Genomic DNA, 25,449 nt, shown 5'->3' with positions numbered 1-25,449 from the left:
ATTTGCACCTCATACAGGTCCGTGCTGCGCATGCGTACGCTCTCCCGTACGTGCGCATACAGTCGCGGGCACCCGCAGGCGCATGGTATGCGTATTTACGGTAGAGTTTCTGTGTGCCCAGCGTGCGACTCAATCGTTACATAATTCAAACATATAATGTATTTTATAAGTTAATATCCCCCTGAGTCCAACAGGTATCAGTGGGTCTCAAATGGCTCTTTGACCTTAGAGATCCCCCAAACAATAGTTTGCATGTTGTGAGGGCTTCACATGGTGTTATACATAGGTAAGCACAGGAATAGTAATTGAAGATTAATTGTATTCCAAATCAGTATCTTTCCCGCAGACTGAGTACAATAGCCTTTAATTACACTGAGCTTTGAGACTCAATGAGGAGGGCCAACACCTGTGTTTACCAATGGGTTAGGATTTGTCTCCAGAAGAATGATTGCTGAGATGTCATTGTCTCAACTGAGAGTAGACAGTGAGATAGTATTCGCCAAACAATAGCTTCCCACAAGACAGGAATGTGTTGGTCATCACCCATTGTTTTGCATAACCAAGGCCACTGATGCAGCTGGCTCACATGCTGTGAGGGACACACACACACATCTTGTTGTTGACACACCCCCAGAGCTGGAATGAGGGTATGATATACCCACTGGAGATCACAGGGCTCACTCACTCACTCACACAGCTACCTGGCACCCAGCAGCATGGAGGCTACATCCCCAGGACTGACCTACAAACTAAAGGCGAAGTATTGAATTCACATGGCTAGATAAGGAAATCTAGATAGATTGCTTTAAGGTCAATGGTGCTGGATTAAATAGGATATTGTAACTTGGTTGTGTGATTGTTGGGTGTTTGTGTTGACACTCTGTGAAGTCTGTGATGAATTGGAACAGTAGACAATCTGTAGCATAGTATTTGTGGTATTTGTTTGCCTATGGTGATTTAAAATAGATTGTGCTGGTTAGTTATAATATATCTTGTTAATCATAAATACCACCATGCAGTTACGTTTGAACATGTGTTGGTAGCAATGGCAGGCTGAGATGTGTGGTTACATTGTGATCTGGTCTTGTGATGAATATGCTCTGGTTATTGAGATACTGAAGTTGTTTGGAATGTGAAAGTGAATAAGATGGTTCTAGGAAGTTGGATTGAAATTGTGAAAGGTGATTTAGATGGTTTGGAATTGTAAAATCAGAACATATGCATTGTTCTGAGGCTTGGACATTTTGGAATAAAATGGAGTCTTGTGTCTTCTGCTATGTGATTGTGGTGTAGTAGAGAGTGCCATGTGTTTGGACCTGCAAATCTAAAATGGCTGCTGCCGGGTGTTTTCCCCTCCCCCTTTCAACCATGTGTTGCAGTCTTCATGGGAGTTTTCTCAAAATGGAGTCTAGCTTCTGTCCCATGCGGTATTGTAGGGTTGTGTAAATAGGGACAGCCAGTATGGGTAAGGTCAAGTATTTTCTCCACAAAGATTCTCAGCATTGAATAACTGCGCAGCGATTGTTCCTCACATGTGTAAGCTTCTCTGCAATCATATTGATCTTCTTGTTATTGTGAGCCATTTCTCTCTCTCTCTCTCTTCCCCTCTCTCTCTTATTTTCCCTTAAATAGTATTGTATTGTATTGTATTGTATTTCCTGTGTAGTTATCTGGTTAGGTAGTCTATGTTATATTGTAGTGTATAATTGTATTGTATTATTCTTTTGCAAGCATACCATCCATAATATATATATATAAGGCGTTAGACCCTAAGCCCAGGTATCTGTGTATTTCTTATAGTGTTAAGTACTCTCAGAGCGTCGGTGACGCTCAAACAGCTTTGAAGTTAATAAGGTTACACTGTGTTGCATTTACACTCTACCACTACACAGAGGTTTACAGTATAAGTACATTCCTTAAGGTATAGTTAAGGGAGTACCCTTGCGGTACTTTTTGCGCCAATTGCGTACTGTGTTCTTTAACCTTTAACGTGTATTTAATAAGATAAATATTTAGCTTTGTTAGGGGTCTATTTACTAAGCCTCGGAAAGAGATAAAGTACCAGCCAATCAACTGTTGTTGATATAGATAAATTATATATATATATATATATATATATATATATATATATATATATATATATATATATATATATATATATATATATAATATTATACATTTTTAAACTGTATCCGTTTGGATGGTCGACAGTCATTAGGTCGACCACTATTGGTTGACATGGACGCATGAAAATCGTCGACACTTGAAAGGTTGACATGAGTTTTTCATGCGTCGACCTTTTCACGTGTCGACCATGCCAATGGTAACCATTCACATCGGATCCTTTTTAAACAGCCTGTGACATGACAGGAGTTCATTGGCTGATACTTTTATCTCTGTGCAATTTATATCCATCCAAGGCTTAGTAAATAGACTCCTTAGGGTGGGAGTTTGCCAATTTTGTGTACAGTTGGTGTGTGTGTGTGTGTGTGTGTGTGTTTGTTTTTTTCCCTCTCTAGCATCCATAAGGGATATTGGTGACAGATTAGTACGATGGGTATAGTCTGGTCCAAAGGAGCCAGTGCACTTTAAATTTCTTCAACTGGGTCTGCTGGCTCCTCCCCTCTATGCCTCCTCCTATGGCTCGGTTTAGGAAAAAGTGCCCTCAAGAGAGGATGCACACTCTGCAAGCTCGAGAGTTTTTGTTCAATTTCTTTTAAAGTTTTATTTCTTTCGGTTTACTGTTTGGGCAACAGCATACCTGCACCGTGGGAGTTAGGGGTGGGGTGGTCACCGGCCTCTTGAGGTGCAGAGGCGCTTCCCTGCTGCAGGACCACTGTCCTGAGGAGCTGCTTGTTCAGCGGGGCATGGCGCCTTAGCTGTCGCAGCTGCAGCATGCCGCACACCCATAACGCTGCCTGTAGGTGATCATCGGTAATGAATACCAACCTCCTGGGGGGGACACACTATAGCTCTTGCGTGAGACTGGCTAATATGGTTGATCCAAGCGTTTATATAAGGTTGCACACATAGGGAGACATGGCCAGTATAAATATACAGCAGCAGCCTCCACAGCTCCTCCATTACAGTCCGTGGATCGCTGGTACCGGGGGAGAGCCGCTATATTAGTGCACAATAACAATCCCTCTGAGGGATTTTTCATAGTACAGTCTCACTGTGTTTACAATAAAAATGCTGACAGCCACACTGGTGCTGTGCAGTGCTGGGTGCGCTGGGGTCCTCTCTCCTGTGTCTCCTCTCTCACATGCAATAGGACAGGCTTGTAATATAACATATCAGGCTGTGGTGTTTGTGTATTATACCTGTTTTTCTGATTCACAATGGTAAAACAGAAGTCATGCAGTGTATGTAATACTAGATTCTCTCCTAGTTCATCTAGCTCCATATCATGTGAGCAGTGTAGTCGGCCATCTCGGAATGCTTATATCAATGTGGGGGAGAGTCCAGAGCCCTCTTGGTTGGGGGCTATCAAAAGTATGATGTCTGAAATGTCCTCTCGGCTCACTGCAAATGCGAATAAGACTCAGGAACTGCAACAAGCAGTGGCAAGTCTAACTGCTAAACATCGTCCCCCCTCCCCCCATATCCACTACAGGTGCACAAAAACGTGCTTTACCTGCACTACTATCCGATACGGATGTTATACAGGAGGATGTGGACCCCATAAGTGGGGATTCCACCACTACTCATGGTATTGGCTGTTTGGAATGTGTTAGAGCTCCCCCTGGGGGATGCTAATACTCGGCAGTCATTTTTCCTCCCACAAGACAAAATGACTGTCACATTTCCCGATTCCAAGGAATTGGATGACTTATTTAAATTAGCCTGGAAAAATCCAGATAAAATAGATCTGGTGTCAAAACTGTTTTTGCATACATTCTTCTTTGCCCCTGAAGGCTGGAAATTCTGGGAAGAGTCTCCAGCAGTGGACGCCTCAGTCTCTCACCTTTCTAAAAAGGCCGGTACTCCCTGCTCCGGGCTCCTTTACGGTAAAGGACCCGGCAGATAGATTTCAGAGTGATCTCAATTTTCCTATCTCCACTGCTGCACGTGTAGCTCAAAGACCGGTCATTGCAAGTTGCTGGATGACACATGCAATTCATTCTTGGGCTAATCAAATTAAAGAAGGTGTCTCGGGTGATATGACCTTAGTTAATACTGTTACCTCCTGAATCATGTTCAGGACACAAAGAGTTCTCTGTTACTCCCTTAAAGAGATTGGCAATATTAATACTAGAAGCACTGCTATGGCTGTGTCTCTGCGCGCAGAGCCATATGGTTGTCATTGATTGCTGATGCTGAATCCAAACGTAATGTGGAATTTCTTCCCTTCACAGGTGAATGGCTCTTTGGAGGTGAACTGGACGCATGGATTTCCAGAGCTACTGTTGGAAAATCCATGTTTCTCCCATCAGAGGCTCCACCTGCTAGACGTACCTACCTGGGGCCGTCTACTCAGTACTTTCGGTCCTCCAGATTTCTGTCTAGGGCCAGAGGGGCCTCCAACGCAGCTAGAGGCACCAGGGGGAAACCTAAGAAACCATCCATCGCCGGATCTCAGGACCAGAACACCAGTTCTTCTGCGGCATGACTGTACCCACCCACCCCGAGGGGATCTCGTGGTGGGAGCTCTGTTACGTCACTTTGGCCACATCTGGGACCATTCCTGCCAAGATGCTTGGGTAAAGGACCTTATCTCTCAGGGTGACAAGCTGAAGTTCGACGGCTCTCCTCCCCAACAATTTTTCAAATCGGGCTTACCTGCTTTGGAAAGTATGCGTGGTATGCTACTACTGGCCATAAACAAATTGGTCCAGTCCTAGGTTATTGTTCCAGTGCCCCTGCTGCAACAAGGACAGTGTTACTACTACAGTCTGTTCGTAGTACCAAAACCAGATTCAGAATGGGTCTTACAGACCAGTCTTAAGTCCTTGAATCCTTACCTGAAGGATTTAAAATTCAAGATGGAATCTTTGAGAGCAGTGATCGCAGGCCTGGAACAGGAATTCCTAGTGTCCCTGGATATCAAGGACGCTTACCTACATATCCCAATTTGGCCGCCTCATCAGGCCTACCTGAGGTTTGCCCTACTGAACGATCGCTACAAGTTTCAGGCGTTACCCTTCGGCCTGCCTACAGCTCCGAGGGTGTTCACGAAGGTGATGGCAGAAATGAGGTTTCAGCTCAGGGTCCAGGGGGGGGTCAAGGTCATTTCATACCTGGACGATCTCCTGATAAAAGCGAACTCCAGGGAGCTTCTATTGCTCCATATAGAACTATCCAACTTCTGTCTCACCACGTGTGGATCCTCAATCTGCAGAAGTGCCACCTGTAACTGTTTCAGCGGCCTCTGTTTCTGGGGATGCTACTGGATACTGTAGCACAGAAAGTGTTCTTCCCAGAGGAAAAAGTGAGAACACTTCAAGAAATGTTGCATGGTGCTCTGACCTACTCGAGTCTCTGTTCATCTTTGCATAAAATTGTTGGGAAAGATAGTGGCCTTGTATGAGGCAATTCAATTCGGAAAGGTTTCATGCCAGACCATTCAAATTGGATATCCTGAACAAGTGGTCTGGTTCCCATCTTCAGATGCACCGGATAATTCGGCGGTCACCCCAGGCCAGGATTTCTCTCCTGTAGTGGCTAGTCTTCCAACCTGTTGGAAGGTTGACTCTTTGGGGTTCAGGTTTGGCTCCTCCTCACGAAGGATGCAAGTCTGAGAGGATGGGGAGCTGTCACCCAGGGTGCGCAGTTCCAGGGCAGGTGGTCTGCCCAGGAGGCCCTACTTCAGATCAACATTCTGGTACTTCGGCTATCCACAATGCTCTGATTCAGGCATCCCCTCTACTCCGAGATCAGGCGATCCAGGTGCAGTCTGACAACGCCACGCCGGTGGCGTACATCAATCGACAAGGAGGGACAAAAAGCAGGGCCTGCATGCGAGAGGTGTCCAGAATACTCCTCTGGGCAGAGAGAAATGCAGGAGCACTGTCTGCAATCTTCATTCCAGGAGTGGACAACTGGGAAGCGGACTTCCTAAGGTGCCATGACCTCCACCCGGGAAAGTGGGAACTACACCCTCAGGTGTTTCTACAGATCATCGACAGGTGGGGATGCCCACAGATTGACTTGATGGCCTCTCGTCTCAACAAGAAGCTTTGCTGCTATTGCTCACGAACCAGGGACCCTCAGGCGAGTGCAGTGGATGCGCTGACATCGCCTTGGCCTTACCAGCTGGTCTACCGGTTTCCTCCGATTCCGCTGATCACAAGGGTGCTCAAGCAGATCAGACCTCAAAGTGTGGAGCAAGTTGAGAGGAACATCCTAGCTCACAAAGGGCTTTCCAAAAAGGTCATTGCCACTATGGTGTAAGCCACAGAACCTGTTATGTCAAAACACTATCATCCTATCTGGCGGAGATGTGTCTCTTGGTGCAAGGAACGCACATATCCCTCTGCAGAATTCCACTTGGGAAGGTTTTTACAGTTTCTGCAGGCTGCATTGGATAAAGGCTTACATCTGGGATCCATTAAGGTCCAAATTTCAGCTCTTTCCATCTTCTTCCAGAAGTAGTTGGCTCTCTAGCCGGAAGTTTAGACCTTCTTGCAAGTGGTGCTTCACATACAACCTCCATTCGTGCCGCCTATGGCACCTTGGGATCTGGATGTAATGTTACGCTTTCTACAGTCCTCGTCGTGCAAAAGTCCGTACTTGGTCTTTTTATGAGAACGGAGCGGAGCTCCGGACTGGACAGCCGTTCCTGCCGGAGGTGGTCTCCGCGTTTCACTTGAATCAACCTATTGTGATTCCGTCCAGTTCTGACACTTCTGCCCCTCTGGAGGCATTGGATGCCGTGTGAGCCTTAAAAATCTGTCAAGAGACTGGCTCTGATCAGAAAGACTGCTTCCTTGTTCATGCTGAATGATGCGCAGAAAAAGGGTTGCCCTGCTTCAAAGCAGTCCACTGCTTGTTGGATTAGGCTTACTATCCAACAGGCCTATGTGCCGGCAGCCTTACCTGTTCCACAGTCTCTGAAGGCCCACTCTACAAGATCGGTGGGCTCATCCTGGGCGGCTGCCCGTGGAGTCTCTGCCCTACAACTATGCCAAGCTGCTACCTGGTCGGGGAAGAACACATTTGTGACGTTCTACAAGTTTGATACCCAGTTTGGGTAGGCGGTGCTGCAGATGTCTCCTCCTGTTCCGGAAGCTTTGGGACATCCCCATCGTACTAATCTGTCCCCAATATCCCTTATGGATGCTAGAGGAAATAGGATTTTAAATACCTACCGGTAAATCCTTTTCTCGTAGTCCATAAGAGATATTGGGCGCCCGCCTCTGGTGACTTTCTGCTGGTTCTCTGTTATGTGTTACCTGTTCAGCGATTGCTGTTAATGTTGCCAGCAGTTGCTGGCCAGGTTATGGTAATGGTGTGTAAATCTCTCCACACTTATTATGTTCCTTCTCTCAAGTATGTCATTCTCCTCCGGGCACTGTTTTACCTATAACTGAGGTAGGAGGAGGCATAGAGGGGAGGAGCCAGCACACCCAGTTGGAAAAATTTGAAGTGCACTGGCTCCTTTGGACCTGTGTATATACCCCATTGTACTAATCTGTCCCCAATATCCCTTATGGACTTTGAGATAACGATTTTCCGGTAGGTTTTTAAAACATATTTATTTTAATTCCCAAACCCCCCCTCCTTTGGGAAGGGATGTCTATTACAGAACTCTTATTTTGTTTTAAGGTTGCCTGTGTCTCCTTTTCTCTGATAAATGGAATATCCGGTCCCCAGAGGTGTCAGAACGGGGAGGGCATCTCCGGCGGGCGGCGATTAGGTCCAGTTGGTTGGCAGTCGGCGGGCTGCGCAGCGTGACCTCTGACTTCACGCTGCGCAGGCCAGCCGGAGCCATGGGGGAGGTGAGCACGGGGAGTCGGGCAGTGTCTGAGCGTCCTGAGAACGCTCAACGCTGCCCGGCATATCAAAAACTAGGTTGCTGGACAATTCCGAAATCCCCCGGGATTGAAAGCTCTAATCCTGGGATTGAATCCCGGCCAATTTTAGGCCGGAATCCCACCCATCCTGGGATTGGCCACTCTACATATAATACTTCATATGAGAGTGCTGTTAACCGTGTAATTAATAATCCAAACACAAGGATCGTAAATGGTCGCAGTACATAGTGTATTAGAAATATGTTGGGTGGTTTAAAGGGGGCTTATAAAATGAAGCGTAGTAAAATGCATGTATTTGGAGTGACACGGGTGAGTTGCTGAAAGTGGTTGTGTACAGAGAAGCTCCGAATGGGGGACATAGGGGCTAATTCAGAGTTGATCTTAGCAGATGGGCAAAACCATGTGCACTGCAGGGGAGGCAGATATAACATGTGCAGAGAGTTAGATTTGGGTGGGGTGTGTTCAAACTGAAATCTAAATTGCAGTGTAAAAATAAAGCGGCCAGTATTTACCCTGCACGGAAACAAAATAACCCACCCAAATCTAACTCTCTCTGCACATGTTATATCTGCCACACCTGCAGTGCACATGGTTTTGCCCAACTGCTAACACATTTGCTGCTGCGATCAATTCTGAATTACCCCCAATCTGATAATTTGCAACTACAGTAGCACAGAGCTTGTGCAAGTTTCAATGGTGCAACCGATGGTGTAGTATAAAGATGCACAAAGCATGATTGCATCGTCTGCATCTCAGTCCTTGCACATTTGGATGCAACGTTAGCATAAATATACAAGGAAGGCTGCAACTGCACTGGCTCAGAATCTCGCCCTATGAGAATGTAGTACCCCGCCTCCTGAACAGACCTGCCCCATTAAAGCTGCTTCCAGAAATTTCCCAGCCTAGTTTTTCCATCCCAATACACATCTGGATAGTTCCACTCTAATATTAAATAGCTTGTCAAAAGTTGGCATACTTACCCATTAGTTGGCCAGTTGGCTTTGTCACAAAATATATAAAGTACCTGCACAACTTTCAGTTTTTACTGACCATTAATTTACAAAAGTACACCCATCATGTTATACCTGACTGCGTCATAGCAGTTGGGCGTCAGTGTAATAGATCCCAAGTACTAATGTGCTGTTCAAATGAAGTTGATTGCTGAAACCAGTTATGTTGACGTCTTCTCCAGTCAGAAATTTGATATCCCTAATTCAGATTTTTTTTGTTTTTAAATACCAGTTTGGATTTAAAAAATGGAAAAGCCATATAACGGAGCGGCCATGGGAGGATCGTTCAGAAATTGTGAAAGAACTCTATTCTGACTTGAACGTGGTGAAATCTTCAAGTGGTATGACCTACTTCATGTAAACTGTTTTTAATGTTTAACATGTATGAATGTTTGAATGAAAATATGAAAAAAACTTTCTTTTTCATGTAAAATCATCAAACTCAAGCAAAAATACTACTTAGTCCAGATGCACAATGGTGACTGCAAACAAAATGGCGTGTTGGGTTATTGGTTGGGTTTTTTTTTTTTTTTTTGAAGCAGTGGTGGACGGATGTTGGTCGTTAGGTCGACATGCATTGGGTCAACATGAGTTTTTCACAATAAATATCTATCTAATCTTTTTTTTTTTTTTTTTTTCCCCCCTTCATTTTTTGACCTTTCATATTTAACGATCCACGTGGACTACAATTGGGAACTGTAACCTGTGCCGAGGGTAGCGGAGCGATGCACCTTGTCCGAAGCTCGCCCGCCATGCGAGGGAACCCTGTGCACAATTTGGGGTTCCCTGTTACTTTAAGAAGTAAACGACCCCAAAAACTGTCAATCTCATGGTGACCTTTTTCCATGTCGACATAGTACATGTCGACCTAATGAATGTCGACCATTAATGGCCGACCCATTGTATGTCGACCTAATGCATGTTGACCTAATGAACCACACCCGTGGTGGACACTGGGACTAGGTATAGTGATGATCAGGAGCAATGTGGGCACCAAGGAGTTTAACTTCTTGCAGAGTGCTGCAGAGGCTTCGCCTTCCCTATACCCTGCCTGGTCATAGGAAGTCCCTACGCACAAGTACACACGCCTGGCATATTGCAGTGTGTATCCAATGCACCAAAGTTTTAGTGTCTGGCCAGCTTTGCTTATGGATATTGTAAAGAATGAAATAGGAGTCCGATTCACGGAAGGGATGAGTTTTGTGTACAGATATCCAGAGGCCACGCACCCCGTCCAAGGACTCATCTGGGACAACTGACATTGAAGGGGATAAGGATGAAACTACAATTCCCTGATTGATGTGGGACATGAAGATGACCTTAGGGAGATAATCATCCTAGTATGCATAACTGCCTGATCAGTGTGGAAAACCAGGAAAGGGGACTGAAGCATCCTGAGGACCAAAGAGAAGTCCCACGGAAGAACGGGGGCAAAAGGAGGCTGCACGTGCAGGACTCTCTGCAAAAAATAAAAATAGTATGAATAGCTGACTAATTTGACACCATTTGTTGAAATAGTACTGCAAGGGCAGACACCTCCGAGTAGCCAGCTGAAGGCCCAAATCCAAACCGACCTGAAGGAAGGCCAAAACCCTGGATACCTGATATATTAAAGGATTGAAATGATGGCTGTCATACTAAAAGTACCTCCAACACCCTGTGATATGAGAGCAGAAGATTGCTTCCTAGCTGAGAGCATCGTGTTAATGACTGTGTTCGAGAATTCCCGAGCCTTGAAGACCGACCTCAACAGCCACCCTGTCAAAGCTAGACTGGGCAGGCCGGGGTGAAGGCAAGGTCCTTGGGACAGTAGAAGAGGCAGATGAAATGTAGGCTATATCGACAGGCTGTGGAGGTCCGTGTACCAAGCCCGTTTCAGCCAGTCCGGAGCGACCAGGATGGCCGTGACTGGTTCCTGTGTCCGGCATCTCAACTCTCTGTAAGAGTGATTGGTGGCAATATATAAAAGTTTGGGAAGGGCCAGGTAGCTACCAGAGCGTCCACTAGAAACTCGTTTGGATCCCTCATTCCCAATATGTACTGAGGAAGCCTGTGATTTTAACGAGCCTATCAGATCTATGTGCAGCCAACCACTATAGTCTCCGTGTCTACCTAGGCTGATAGAAAAAGATATATTGTAATTTCATGTAAACTGTTATTTTGGGGTGATATATTACTGTAATGTATTGATAACATTGCTGTCTCATGCCTGGCTGTTGAAGTATGCAGGAAGTGGTCAGTACTGTCCACATAAGTGCCCAAAGCGCCTGTGATTGAAAAATGTAATGAATAGGGGCACCCGGTGGGTGGGTGCGTGCAGTGTTTTATATTGGTCAGCAGAGCCAGCCCCGGACATAAGCAGTATAGGCAAATGCCTAGGGGCATCTGCACAGGATGCTTATCTAAATTCTAATTTCTCTGACGTCCTAGTGGATGCTGGGGACTCCGTCAGGACCATGGGGAATAGCGGCTCCGCAGGAGACGGGGCACAAAATTTAAAAGTTTGACCACTAGGTGGTGTGTACTGGCTCCTCCCCCTATGACCCTCCTCCAAGCCTCAGTTAGGTTTTTGTGCCCGTCCGAGCAGGGTGCAATCTAGGTGGCTCTCATAAAGAGCTGCTTAGAGTAAAAGTTTTGATAGTTTTATTATTTTCAGTGAGTCCTGCTGGCAACAGGCTCACTGCAACGAGGGACCTAGGGGAGAAGAAGTGAACTCACCTGCGTGCAGGATGGATTTGCTTCTTAGGCTACTGGACACTAGCTCCAGAGGGACGATCACAGGTACAGCCTGGATGGGTCACCGGAGCCGCGCCGCCGACCCCCTTGCAGATGCCGAAGTAAGAAGAGGTCCAGAAACCGGCGGCTGAAGGCTTTTCAGTCTTCATGAGGTAGCGCACAGCACTGCAGCTGTGCGCCATTGCGCTCAGGCACACTTCACACCGGCGGTCACTGAGGGTGCAGGGCGCTGGGGGGGGCGCCCTGGGCAGCAATGTTAATACCTTTCTGGCTAAAAAGAATACATCACATATAGTCCATGAGGCTATATGGATGTATTTCACCCCTGCCAGGTCTCAGAAAAACCGGGAGAAGAGCCCGCCGGAATAGGGGGCGGGGCCTATCTCCTCAGCACACCGCCATTTTCCTACACAGCTCCGCTGCTAGGAAGGCTCCCAGGCTCTCCCCTGCACTGCACTACAGAAACAGGGTAAAAAACAGAGGGGGGGCATTTTTTGGCGATATTATATATATTTAAGCAGCTATAAGGAAACAACACTTATATAAGGTTGTTCCTATATAATTATAGCGCTTTGGTGTGTGCTGGCAAACTCTCCCTCTGTCTCCCCAAAGGGCTAGTGGGGTCCTGTCTTCTATCAGAGCATTCCCTGTGTGTCTGCTGTGTGTCGGTACGTGTGTGTCGACATGTATGAGGACGATGTTGGTGTGGAGGCGGAGCAATTGCCGGTAATGGTGATGTCACCCCCTAGGGAGTCGACACCGGAATGGATGGCTTTGTTTATGGAATTACGTGATAATGTCAGCACGCTGCAAAAGTCGGTTGACGACATGAGACGACCGGCAAACCAGTTAGTACCTGTACAGGCGTCTCAAACACCGTCAGGGGCTGTAAAACGCCCTTTGCCTCAGTCGGTCGACACAGACCCAGACACGGACACCGAATCTAGTGTCGACGGTGAAGAAACGAACGTATTTTCCAGTAGGGCCACACGTTATATGATCACGGCAATGAAGGAGGCTTTGCATATCTCTGATACTGCAAGTACCACAAAAAGGGGTATTATGTGGGGTCTGAAAAAACTACCTGTAGTTTTTCCTGAATCAGAGGAATTGAATGACGTGTGTGATGAAGCGTGGGTTACCCCTGATAAAAAACTGCTAATTTCAAAGAAGTTATTGGCGTTATACCCTTTCCCGCCAGAGGTTAGGGCGCGCTGGGAAACACCCCCTAGGGTGGACAAGGCGCTCACACGTTTATCCAAACAAGTGGCGTTACCGTCTCCTGATACGGCCGCCCTCAAGGATCCAGCTGATAGGAGGCTGGAAAATACTCTAAAAAGTATATACACACATACTGGTGTTATACTGCGACCAGCAATCGCCTCAGCCTGGATGTGCAGTGCTGGGGTGGCTTGGTCGGATTCCCTGACTGAAAATATTGATACCCTGGATAGGGACAGTATTTTATTGACTATAGAGCAATTAAAGGATGCATTCCTTTATATGCGAGATGCACAGAGGGATATCTGCACTCTGGCATAAAGAGTAAGTGCGATGTCCATATCTGCCAGAAGAAGTCTATGGACACGACAGTGGTCAGGCGATGCGGATTCCAAACGGCATATGGAAGTATTGCCGTATAAAGGGGAGGAATTATTTGGGGTCGGTCTATCGGATTTGGTAGCCACGGCAACAGCCGGGAAGTCCACCTTTTTACCTCAAGTCCCCTCCCAGCAGAAAAAGACGCAGTCTTTTCAGCCGCAGTCCTTTCAGCCGCAGTCCTTTCGTTCCTATAAGAACAAGCGAGCAAAAGGACATTCATATTTGCCCCGAGGCAAAGGAAAGGGTAAGAGACTGCAGCAAGCAGCCCCTTCCCAGGAGCAGAAGTCTTCCCCGGCTTCTGCAAAGGCCTCAGCATGACGCTGGGACCTTACAAGCGGACTCAGGGGCGGTGGGGGGTCGCCTCAAGAATTTCAGCGCACAGTGGGCTCACTCGCAGGTGGACCCCTGGATCCTGCAGGTAGTATCTCAGGGTTACAGGTTGGAATTAGAGAAGTCTCCCCCTCGCCGGTTCCTAAAATCTGCTTTGCCAACGTCTCCCTCAGACAGGGCGACGGTATTGGAAGCCATTCACAAGCTGTATTCTCAGCAGGTGATAATCAAGGTACCCCTTCTACAACAGGGAAAGGGGTATTACTCCACGCTATTTGTGGTACCGAAACCGGACGGCTCGGTAAGACATATTCTAAATCTGAAATCTCTGAACCTGTACATACAAAAATTCAAGTTCAAGATGGAGTCACTCAGAGCAGTGATAGCAAATCTGGAAGAAGGGGATTTTATGGTGTCCTTGGACATCAAGGATGCTTACCTTCATGTCCCAATTTGCCCTTCACACCAAGGGTACCTCAGGTTCGTGGTACAAAACTGTCATTATCAGTTTCAGACGCTGCCGTTTGGATTGTCCACGGCACCCAGGGTCTTTAACAAGGTAATGGCCGAAATGATGATCCTTCTTCGAAGAGAAGGCGTATTAATTATCCCTTACTTGGACGATCTCCTGATAAGGGCAAGATCCAGAGAACAGCTGGAGGTCGGAGTAGCACTAACTCAAGTAGTGCTCCAACAGCACGGGTGGATTCTGAATTTTCCAAAATCCCAACTGATCCCGACGACACGTCTGCTGTTCCTAGGGATGATTCTGGACACTGTTCAGAAAAAGGTATTTCTTCCGGAGGAGAAAGCCAGGGAGTTATCCGAACTCGTCAGGAACCTCCTAAAACCAGGGACAGTGTCTGTGCATCAATGCACAAGAGTCCTGGGAAAAATGGTGGCTTCTTACGAAGCGATTCCATTCGGCAGATTCCATGCACGAATTTTTCATTGGGATCTGCTAGACAAATGGTCCGGATCGCATCTGCAGATGCATCAGCGGATAAAATTGTCAACAAGGACAAGGGTCTCTCTGCTATGGTGGTTGCAGAGTGCTCATCTGTTAGAGGGCCGCAGATTCGGCATACAGAACTGGGTCCTAGTGACCACGGATGCCAGCCTGAGAGGCTGGGGAGCGGTCACACAAGGAAGAAACTTCCAGGGCGTGTGGTCAAGCCTGGAAACGTCTCTTCACATAAATATACTGGAACTAAGAGCAATCTACAATGCTCTAAGCCTGGCAAAACCTCTGCTTCAGGGTCAGCCGGTGTTGATCCAGTCGGACAACATCACGGCAGTCGCCCACGTAAACAGACAGGGCGGCACAAGAAGCAGGAGGGCAATAGCAGAAGCTGCAAGGATTCTTCGCTGGGCGGAAAATCATGTGATAGCACTGTCAGCAGTGTTCATCCCGGGAGTGGACAACTCAGAAGCAGACTTCCTCAGCAGACACGATCTTCACCCGGGAGAGTGGGGACTTCATCCAGAAGTCTTCCACATGATTGTAGTCCATTGGGAAAGACCAATGGTGGACATGATGGCGTCCCGCCTCAACAAAAAACTGGACAGGTATTGCGCCAGGTCAAGAGACCCTCAGGCAATAGCTGTGGACGCTCTGGTAACACCATGGGTGTACCAGTCAGTGTATGTGTTCCCTCCTCTGCCTCTCATACCCAAGGTACTGAGAATTATACGGCAAAGGGGAGTAAGAACGATACTAGTGGCTCCGGACTGGCCAAGAAGGACTTGGTACCCGGAACTTCAGGAGATGCTCACGGAAGATCCGTGGCCTCTACCTCTAAGAAGGGATCTGCTTCAGCAGGGACCGTGTCTATTCCAAGACTTACCGCGGCTGCGTTTGACGGCATGGCGGTTGAACGCCGGATCCTAAGGGAAAAAGGCATTCCGGAAGAGGTCATCCCTACCCTGGTCAAAGCCAGGAAGGAGGTGACTGCACAACATTATCACCGCATTTGGAGAAAATATGTTGCATGGTGTGAGGCCAGGAAGGCCCCGACAGAGGAATTTCAACTCGGTCGATTCCTACATTTCCTGCAAACAGGATTATCTATGGGCCTCAAATTAGGGTCCATTAAGGTTCAAATTTCGGCCCTGTCTATTTTCTTCCAGAAAGAATTGGCTTCAGTTCCTGAAGTCCAGACTTTTGTAAAAGGAGTACTACATATACAGCCCCCGGTTGTGCCCCCAGTGGCACCGTGGGATCTCAATGTAGTTTTGGATTTTCTCAAATCCCATTGGTTTGAGCCACTCAAATCGGTAGATTTGAAATATCTTACATGGAAAGTAACCATGCTACTGGCCCTGTATTCAGCCAGGAGAGTGTCGGAATTGGCAGCTTTATCGTATAAAAGCCCATATCTGATTTTCCATTCGGACAGGGCAGAATTGAGGACGCGTCCTCATTTTCTGCCTAAGGTGGTATCAGCGTTTCACCTGAACCAGCCTATTGTGGTGCCTGCGGCTACTAGCGATTTGGAGGATTCCAAGTTGCTGGACGTTGTCAGAGCATTGAAAATATATATTTCAAGGACGGCTGGAGTCAGAAAATCTGACTCGCTGTTTATACTGTATGCACCCAACAAGCTGGGTGCTCCTGCTTCTAAGCAGACGATTGCTCGTTGGATTTGTAGCACAATTCAACTGGCACATTCTGTGGCAGGCCTGCCACAGCCTAAATCTGTCAATGCCCACTCCACAAGGAAGGTGGGCTCATCTTGGGCGGCTGCCCGAGGGGTCTCGGCATTACAACTCTGCCGAGCAGCTACGTGGTCAGGGGAGAACACGTTTGTAAAATTCTACAAATTTGATACCCTGGCTAAGGAGGACCTGGAGTTCTCTCATTCGGTGCTGCAGAGTCATCCGCACTCTCCCGCCCGTTTGGGAGCTTTGGTATAATCCCCATGGTCCTGACGGAGTCCCCAGCATCCACTAGGACGTCAGAGAAAATAAGAATTTACTCACCGGTAATTCTATTTCTCGTAGTCCGTAGTGGATGCTGGGCGCCCATCCCAAGTGCGGATTGTCTGCAATACTTGTACATAGTTATTGTTACAAAAAAATCGGGTTGTTTATTGTTGTGAGCCATCTTTTCAGAGGCTCCTACGTTATCATACTGTTAACTGGGTTCAGATCACAAGTTGTACGGTGTGATTGGTGTGGCTGGTATGAGTCTTACCCGGGATTCAAAATCCTTCCTTATTGTGTACGCTCGTCCGGGCACAGTATCCTAACTGAGGCTTGGAGGAGGGTCATAGGGGGTGGAGCCAGTACACACCACCTAGTGGTCAAACTTTTTAAATTTTGTGCCCTGTCTCCTGCGGAGCCGCTATTCCCCATGGTCCTGACGGAGTCCCCAGCATCCACTACGGACTACGAGAAATAGAATTACCGGTGAGTAAATTCTTATTTTTAATTTCAGGCTGTAGCTTTATTGCACCTTCTGGGGCTGGAGTGACACAACAAGAATGAGCTGTGTGGGATGGGTAGCACAACACTGTAGATGAAGCGAAACTCATCACCATGAGGTCACGTCCTTCCATGAGACAAGACCCCTTCTGGAGGTCATGCCATTTATTCATGTTCCTTGCTCCTACATGGGGAGGGGCAAAATCTTTCCTATGGCACCAAACTAGTCAGGGTTGACTCTACCAGGGTTGCAAGACTGTCCTTTGTACACCAACAGTCAGGTGCAGGGGGATTTTGTATATCCTCTAATGATACTGTATGGGAAATTTTCATCTTTACATTGTGTCCTTTTAACATTGGCAGTATTGTGATTTCTCTTTCATCAATCTGGGGGGACGCTGCACACTTACTGATGGGTTAGAGAGGGTGGGAAGAGTTTGGCACAGAACCTATAGAAACTAAATTCCACCCCCCTCTAACCCCTCCCATTCTCAGTCTGTCACAGAATTACCTCCGTTTTAGTTTTGTGCCTGAGGAGTACAGACACAGATTTTATTTTTTATTTTTTTGTATTTTTTATTTTTTTGGTCTATATATTTTAGTTATACAGGTTGAGTATCCCATATCCATATATTCCGAAATACGGAATATTCCGAAATACGGACTTTTTTGAGCGAGAGTGAAATAGTGAAACCTTTGTTTTTTGATGTCTCAATGTACACAAACTTTGTTTAATACACAAAGTTATTAAAAATATTGTATTAAATTACCTTCAGGCTGTGTGTATAAGGTGTATATGAAACATAAATGAATTGTGTGAATGTAGACACACTTTGTTTAATGCACAAAGTTATAAAAAATATTGGCTAAATGACCTTCAGGCTGTGTGTATAAGGTGTATATGTAACATAAATGCATTCTGTGCTTAGATTTAGGTCCCATCACCATGATATCTCACTATGGTATGCAATTATTCCAAAATACGGAAAAATCCCATATCCAAAGTACCTCTGGTCACAAGCATTTTGGATAAGGGAGACTCAACCTGTACCACTTTCACGTCACAAAAATAACCTGGTATCAACCCGGTATATTGCCGGGTCGACATGGGTCAGTGTGCGATGTGAAAGGGGCCTCTGAGAATTCCTGGTTTGCCTGACTCTGTAATTCAATCTCTTTTATAAGAAAGGTTATTCCCAGGTTGAATCCAGGGTCAGTGGCAGTGTAAACGGGTGCCTGGGTTGATGGCACCCGTTTACTACATAGGGAGAGGCGGTGTACTACATAGGGAGAGGCGGTGCGGAGATGAGCTCATCTCCCAGCGCCTCTGCCCCCGCTGCTGGCTCTGCCCCCCGCTGCTATGGCAACTGGCCTGGCATATTACCGTATCGGGAAGCCTAGCGCTGAAGCTCCAATGCTGGATCCCACCCGGGAAGGACCAGTTTCCAATTCCCGGGTGGGATCCGGCATTGGAGATGTGAAAGGGGTTTTTTAATTTTAGTTTTATTACATACTGTACTTGGGGGGACATGTACTAAGCAGTGATAAAAGTGGAGAAGTGAGCCAGTGGAGAAGTTGCCCTTGACAACCAATCAGCTGCTCTGTATACTTGTATAGTATGCAAATTATAACTGTTACAGCAATGCTGATTGGTTGCCATGGGCAACTTCTCCATTGGCTCACTTATCCACTTTTATCACTGCTTAGTACATGTAACCCTGTGTCCCTGTGTACAGGTGACAAGTACAGCTGTAGTGGGGTTAGTTACTTGGTTAAGAAATTTCCCACTCTACATGGCCTCTTAGAAGCCACCATAATACGGTCACTGGGGCTTGCTTATTCCGGTCACAGATCCGACAAGGCATTTCTCAGGTAGGATAGCCACAACCTTCCTGGGCAGTGTTGGGCTGTTGCTTCCAGTAATGTTTAATGCTATGTGTACCTTGCCGCCCCCCCCCCCCCCCCCTCCCCAGTTCTCACTGGGGTGCGGGTCATAGCGCTGGGTTTTATGGGGACTGTTTGACTGGGGGGGCACTAGTGTCTATCTCCGCTGTCCTGTGCGTTGATCTGGAAGAGGCAGCGGTCTCTTGTCAGAGCAGACAGCGGTTCATTCCCACTTCTGCCACTCGTTTCACTATTGCCGCGTTTTCTGGTACAGGGCGCAGAGGTCTTTTTACTGAAGGGGCTGTAGCTGTGGTGGGACGCAGGGGGGAGGCGACAACTTCCTGCTTTTCTCTTCCTGCTCAGCAACGTCTTGCCACCCGCCTACTTCATTCTGTGGGGGTGGGATTGACGCACAGATGCCATCTTCTGCACTGGCTGAAAGGACACAGTGGGGGATCCTGCGCAGCACTCGGCACACACGTTTATACACAGGGACTCCAGCACCTCGCCCTGTTTTAGTACAGGCAGGGAGCAGCAAGTAGAAAAAATTGCAGTGACTCTGCATCATTGTGCAGTTGATATCCGTGGTGTGGTGATACACTTAGTTTAATCTAGGCTCACTGTTACTCACACTGTGATTTATACAGGCGGGGGATTATATATATATATATATATATATATATATATATATATATATATATATATATATATATATATATATATATATACACATATACACATATACATATACACATATACATATACACATATACACATATATACATATATACATATATATATATATATATATATATATATATATATATATATATATAATTTTTTTATTTGTTAATTCGTTCGGCTGGGTCCACAGGATAATATTGGGATATGCTGGACCAACAGCGGAAATGGCACCAAACGGTCACAAGCTTTCTGGCCTCCCAGGATGCATCGGGGCTTCTCCATATAATCCTGCCCACTGACTCGGTCAAATCAGTTTTTTGTTTGGTGCGGCAGGAGCCGGACCATGGTCACAGGGCTGCAGTTAATAGCCGCCTGAAGCTTTTATTTAATTTTTATAGTCTTACTATGTTTTTTTTGAGTGACTTTTTTCTATAACAATGTCTTAAACGCATGCTAGAAAGAGTCGCTCCATCAACTCTCCACCAGGTCGCAACAACGCTTACCGTCGCTGTACAGTGCTGTCTCGGTGGGCATCTGTGTCGGATGATTCTAGCAGGTCCAGCAGACGTTACCAGGCTGTGGCCGGAGCATGGGGAGAAGGCAAGTCATCGGTTTCCTCTTACTAGGGTGTTCCGGACACAGCTTCACTGTATTGGAGACTACAAACAGTGGTTGATGCGCCGCCACTCTTAAGTGCAACAGCGCTATGCTATAGTGATCATAGGCGCCAGGACTAGGTTGAGGCTGCGATCCTTAGAGTTTAAGTCAACGGGGGGAGTTAGACGCTCTCCTGGTCGCCCCTCCCCCAAGTTCATGACCAGTTTCCGCGCGTCTCCCGTCCATGAACTACTGACCTCACTTCCGTCTCAGACGCTACCACGAGGATACTCAGTCGCAGCTTAGACGCTGCAGTTGTGTACACTAGAGTTGCCGCCTAGACCGAGTCGTAGACCGTAGCGTCTGCATATACTTATCGTTCACTGAGCGTCTGTGTCCGTTAGTGAGTGTCTGTGTCTCTCATCAGTTATCAGAGCGGCAGTGTACACTAGTAGCGTCTGAATCCACTCAGCGTCTTTCAAGCGTATTGAGCGATCATGGAAGTGTGGGGAGTCTCCCTGTATCCCACTCTACTGAGAGAGGGTTATACAGTACTAAAATTCTTTCTACTTGTTAGTATGAATTGTTAATTTTGGTACACATTGCATATGAGGCCTGTACAGTACTGTTTTCTGCATAATAATGTCTGAAATACTTTGTTATAAGAGCTGTTATAAAAACACAAATACAGTACTTGTACTCCTACTTACTTGTAAAGTAATGTTTGTGATTGATTATATTCTCATATGACAATGTCTAATATTTAAATGTGACTGACTGCTAGTGTGATGGCTGACTTTTATATGTCTGTCAGTATTGTTTCTGAACCTCAAATCAGGTACACGGATTGTGGTCAGATTGTTATCACTTCTATATCTATATAAGTGATTTTCAGTCACAAGAGTGTAGTATTTGTAAAAATTGATTATTTACCTTGTCTGTGAGCGGCAAAAGTGACGAAGATACTTTATCAGGGCCCTACACCCTTAACATGCTTATCTGGTGTAGTGATTTTGCATGGAATAGCCCAGTATCTTACTTATGAGGGGCAACGCCCTGCAAGAGGGGTGTGGTCGCACAGACCTTGTCTGCAATTGCTGACAGATTAGCACCTGCAGTTCCACCCCTGGGAATAGGTTACACTATTAACTCATACAGGCAGCTCCCGCCTTATGGTTTGGTTTCAGCAGCTTTTACAAATAGCCAGGCTATTAAAACCAGGGTAGATACATCCATGTGATGCAATGGCAGTGCGTGGTACTTATAAGACAGTATCTGTTGAGCAATGCTAAAGGTTGTGAGTTCAAGCCTGGCCTGGAGCAGCTTTGTTAACTGTTTTAGGGATTCTTACTATCCCTTTCCAGCTGCGGACTGTTCAAAAAGAGAAGTTCCTCCTAGAGTAGATGCACATGTTGTTCGAGTCTATTTTACCATTGCCGTCTACTTCACTAAATGATGTCACAGATAGAAGAGTAGATAGTTTATCTAGGCCAGTGGTTCTCAAACTCGGTCCTCGGGACCCCACAGAGTGCATGTTTTGCAGGTAACCCAGCAAGTGCACAGGTGTATTAATTACTCACTGACACATTTTAAAAGGTCCGCAGGTGGAGCTAATTATTTCACTTGTGAGTCTGTGAGGAGACCTGCAAAACATGCACTGTGTGGGGTCCTGAGGACCGAGTTTGAGAACCTGTGATCTAGGCCATATAAGACAAGCTGCGCAATATTTGAAGAAGCAGCAATTGATATGGGTACGATTGCTTCTAAAGCATCAGCCTTGACAGTAGCCGCTGGTAGAGCAGTTTGGCTACGCACTTGGAAAGCGGATGCAGAATCCAAGAAAGCTTTTGAAGCGTTGCCTTTCACTGGTGATATTTTGTTTAGAAAACAATTGACAGATATTCTAGAATCGGAAGCTGAATCCAAAAAAGTCAGATTTCCGGCTAGTTATAACCCTAAGACTAGGGGTGCAAAATTTCGGCCATTCCGATGGCCAGGCAAAGCAAAAGAGGATTCTAATAAAGCCAGCCAGGGGTAGGAAGCAATGGGCTAGTAGGCGGCCAACTTCCAAGCCAGAACAGAAGCAATCAGTCTGAGGGTATGGGCCTCTGCCTGGAGGATTCCAGGGTTGGGGGCCGACTCCTTCAATTTGCACACATATGGCAGTAGTCGACAGATGCTTGGGTGCAGAAGGTGGTATCTCTCGGTTATGGTTTCCCCTTCAGGAGGCAGCCTCCTCCAGAAGTTTTTTTTGCAACAGCCCATCTCGAATAGAATCAAAAGCCAGGGACTTGCAAGAAGCAGTTCAGAAATTGCTTCAGTCTGGTGTAATTGTCCCAGTACCCCGACACAATGGGGACAGGGTTTTTACTCCAATCTTTTCTTAATTCAGAAACCAAATGGGTCGTTCTGACCAATCCTCAATCTCAGAATGTTAAACAAATACATTTGGGTTCCAGGGTTCCACATGGAGACGTTACGCTCCATAGTTTTGGCCATGGAACCGGGAGATTACATGGTATCTCTAAATATACAGGATGCTTACCTACATGTGCCCATAGCACGGTCGCATCAATGTTACCTCAGGTTTGCTATCCTAAAGGCAACCTTTTCAGTTCCAAGCTTTGCCCTTCGGGCAAGCAACAGCACCCAGGGTGTTTACCAAAATTATGGTGGTTATGGCAGCTTATCTCCGCAAGCAGGGGATAAGAATTTTTCCATACCTCGACTATCTTTTTATCTTAGCACAATCGCAGGAATTACTTTTGAGCCAACTTCAACAGACAATAGTTTGTCTACAAAGACACTGGTGGCTCATAAACTGGGAAAGGTAGTCACTAAATCAGTCACAACGGATGGTTTATTTGGGGGCCATATTGGGCTCCGGTCTACAGAGAATTTTCTTACCAGAGAAAAAGATATCCAAGGTGCAGGTAATGTCTCAGGAGTCGTTGCACAGTCAGACAATGTCAGTCCATGCAGCAATGCGACTGTTGGGTCTGATGGTGTCAATCTTCGACATGGTGGAATATGCACAGTTCCACTCCTGGCCTCTACATCACCTTATTCTGACCAAATGGAACGGAAATTATCAGACCATAAAAAACAAAAACAAAAAAAAGATGATAAATCTCTCGGTAAACGTAAAAAGGTCTCTTGCTTGAAGAAGTCTGAGACGAAACGCGTTGGGTTTCCTGTACTGACCCCCTACTGATTTTTAAGCGAAGTCTAATCTCCTATCCTTTTTTAATCTTATTGCTAACAATTATTTAATTGATTTTTTACTACTCTCATATGTATTAATAAAAAACATTTTTTTATAGAAAACTTTATCTCTCTAAATTTTTAGAAAATTTATATGGTTGGTTAATAACCCCCTTTTTTAGCAACACTGGTCGCCATCCCCCCATTCTCTATACACTTTAGGCAGTACTATACCAGTATTGCAATTTTTAGGGTCTGGCTGACGCCTATCAGTAAGGGTATGTGTGCTTTTTAACATTGATTCTAGCATTTAGATTTATACACTAAGATCCCATCTCACAAGTGGCGCTGTACTACTCTCTTCGCACTATGTATGTATGTATGTATGTTTAATATGAGTCCAGCAGTCTTGCGACTGCACTCAATGGGTACTGAAGAACCAAACGTACTACTTCATAGCTTCTACGTTTCGGTTTTATTCATCAAAACAGTCATCAGGAATAAAATAGTACAACAACCATCGACCTTAAATAGTAATCACACACCCAGTGTATCTGTGCATCAGCGCGCCACTTCTAATTGGAGCAGACGTCATCTGAAGCAGACTCTCGCCCACCACATCTGCATCTGCGCTAATTAGACTAATTGTGTTTATACCCATCACCATAGAGACAGTCAGAGGAACCAGCTTCACATTATTCAAAACACGTGATCCGTAATTCTATTACAGGCAACGTTTAACTGAACAATATAAAATACATATAATGTCAGCATTACATAAGGATAACAACTTTATTGAAAACAGCTATATGATAAATATTAATTTAACCCATTCGGTTGTAAAGTGTTTAACACCTAAATCCACCTGGTTTCTTTCTGAAGGAGAATTCTATCACGATCTCCTCCTCTAATACTATTGTGATTACTATTTAAGGTCGATGGTGGTTGTACTATTTTATTCCTGATGACTGTTTTGATGAATAAAACCGAAACGTAGAAGCTATGAAGTAGTACGTTTGGTTCTTCAGTACCCATTGAGTGCCGCCGCAAGACTGCTGGACTCTATACAATTTATTTGGAAGGCACCGGGTCGTTTGAATATTGGGAGGCGAGGAGTGCCAGAAACAACGAAAATATATATATATACACATACACATACACATACAAATATATATATAAACAATAACCAATTGCGCTTGGTATAACTTTAAAACACTCAGATTTTAGTATTTCCAGTAGCTGTTCTTCCACGGTGTGGATTCTTATAACTGGTATCACCTGCAAGTATACCCTCACACCCGAACAAAAAGACGGCCAGAATGGCCTAAATTAGATATGATACCAGTTTTGTTTTTCTAAAAAAAAAAAACATATAGAATTCCATAAATTCATATGAACATTTTTTTCTCTAATGTCCTAGTGGATGCTGGGGACTCCGTAAGGACCATGGGGAATAGACGGGCTCCGCAGGAGACAGGGCACTTTAAGAAAGAATTAGGATACTGGTGTGCACTGGCTCCTCCCTCTATGTCCCTCCTCCAGACCTCCGTTAGAATCTGTGCCCGGACGAGCTGGGTGCTACTTAGTGAGCTCTCCTGAGCTTGCTATAAAAAAAAAGTATTTTGTTAGGTTTTTTGTTTTTAGAGATCTGCTGGCAACAGACTCTCTGCTACGTGGGACTGAGGGGAGAGAAGCAGCCCTACTCACTGAAGATAGGTCCTGCTTCTTAGGCTACTGGACACCATTAGCTCCAGAGGGATCGTACACCCTTGGTCGTCCGATCCCGGAGCCGCGCCGCCGTCCCCCTCGTAGAGCCAGAAGACAGAAGCCGGCGTGAGAAGCAAGAAGACTTCAAAATCGGCGGCAGAAGACTCCAGTCTTCATATGAGGTAGCGCACAGCACTGCAGCTGTGCGCCATTGCTCCCACACTAAACCCACACACGCAGGGCGCAGGGGGGGGCGCCCTGGGCAGCAATTGAGAACCTCTTGGCAAAAAGCA

The 25,449-nt window shown here is 46.0% G+C and overlaps 1 protein-coding gene across 2 annotated transcripts in view; it reads left to right on the top strand.

Annotated features, from left to right (window-relative positions):
* Positions 1-25,449, top strand: part of LOC134932375 (uncharacterized) — a 287,377-nt gene that overhangs the window by 58,451 nt on the left and 203,477 nt on the right. For both annotated transcript variants that reach the window (XM_063926742.1, XM_063926741.1), the window contains exon 4: positions 9,219-9,327. In XM_063926742.1, the coding sequence (XP_063782812.1) occupies positions 9,219-9,327 (109 nt within the window). The remainder of the gene's footprint in view (positions 1-9,218; positions 9,328-25,449) is intronic.

Source organism: Pseudophryne corroboree, chromosome 6, assembly GCF_028390025.1.
Source record: "Pseudophryne corroboree isolate aPseCor3 chromosome 6, aPseCor3.hap2, whole genome shotgun sequence".
In the NCBI taxonomy this organism is placed as follows: domain Eukaryota; kingdom Metazoa; phylum Chordata; class Amphibia; order Anura; family Myobatrachidae; genus Pseudophryne; species Pseudophryne corroboree.
This window is presented reverse-complemented; position numbering and strand designations above follow the sequence as displayed.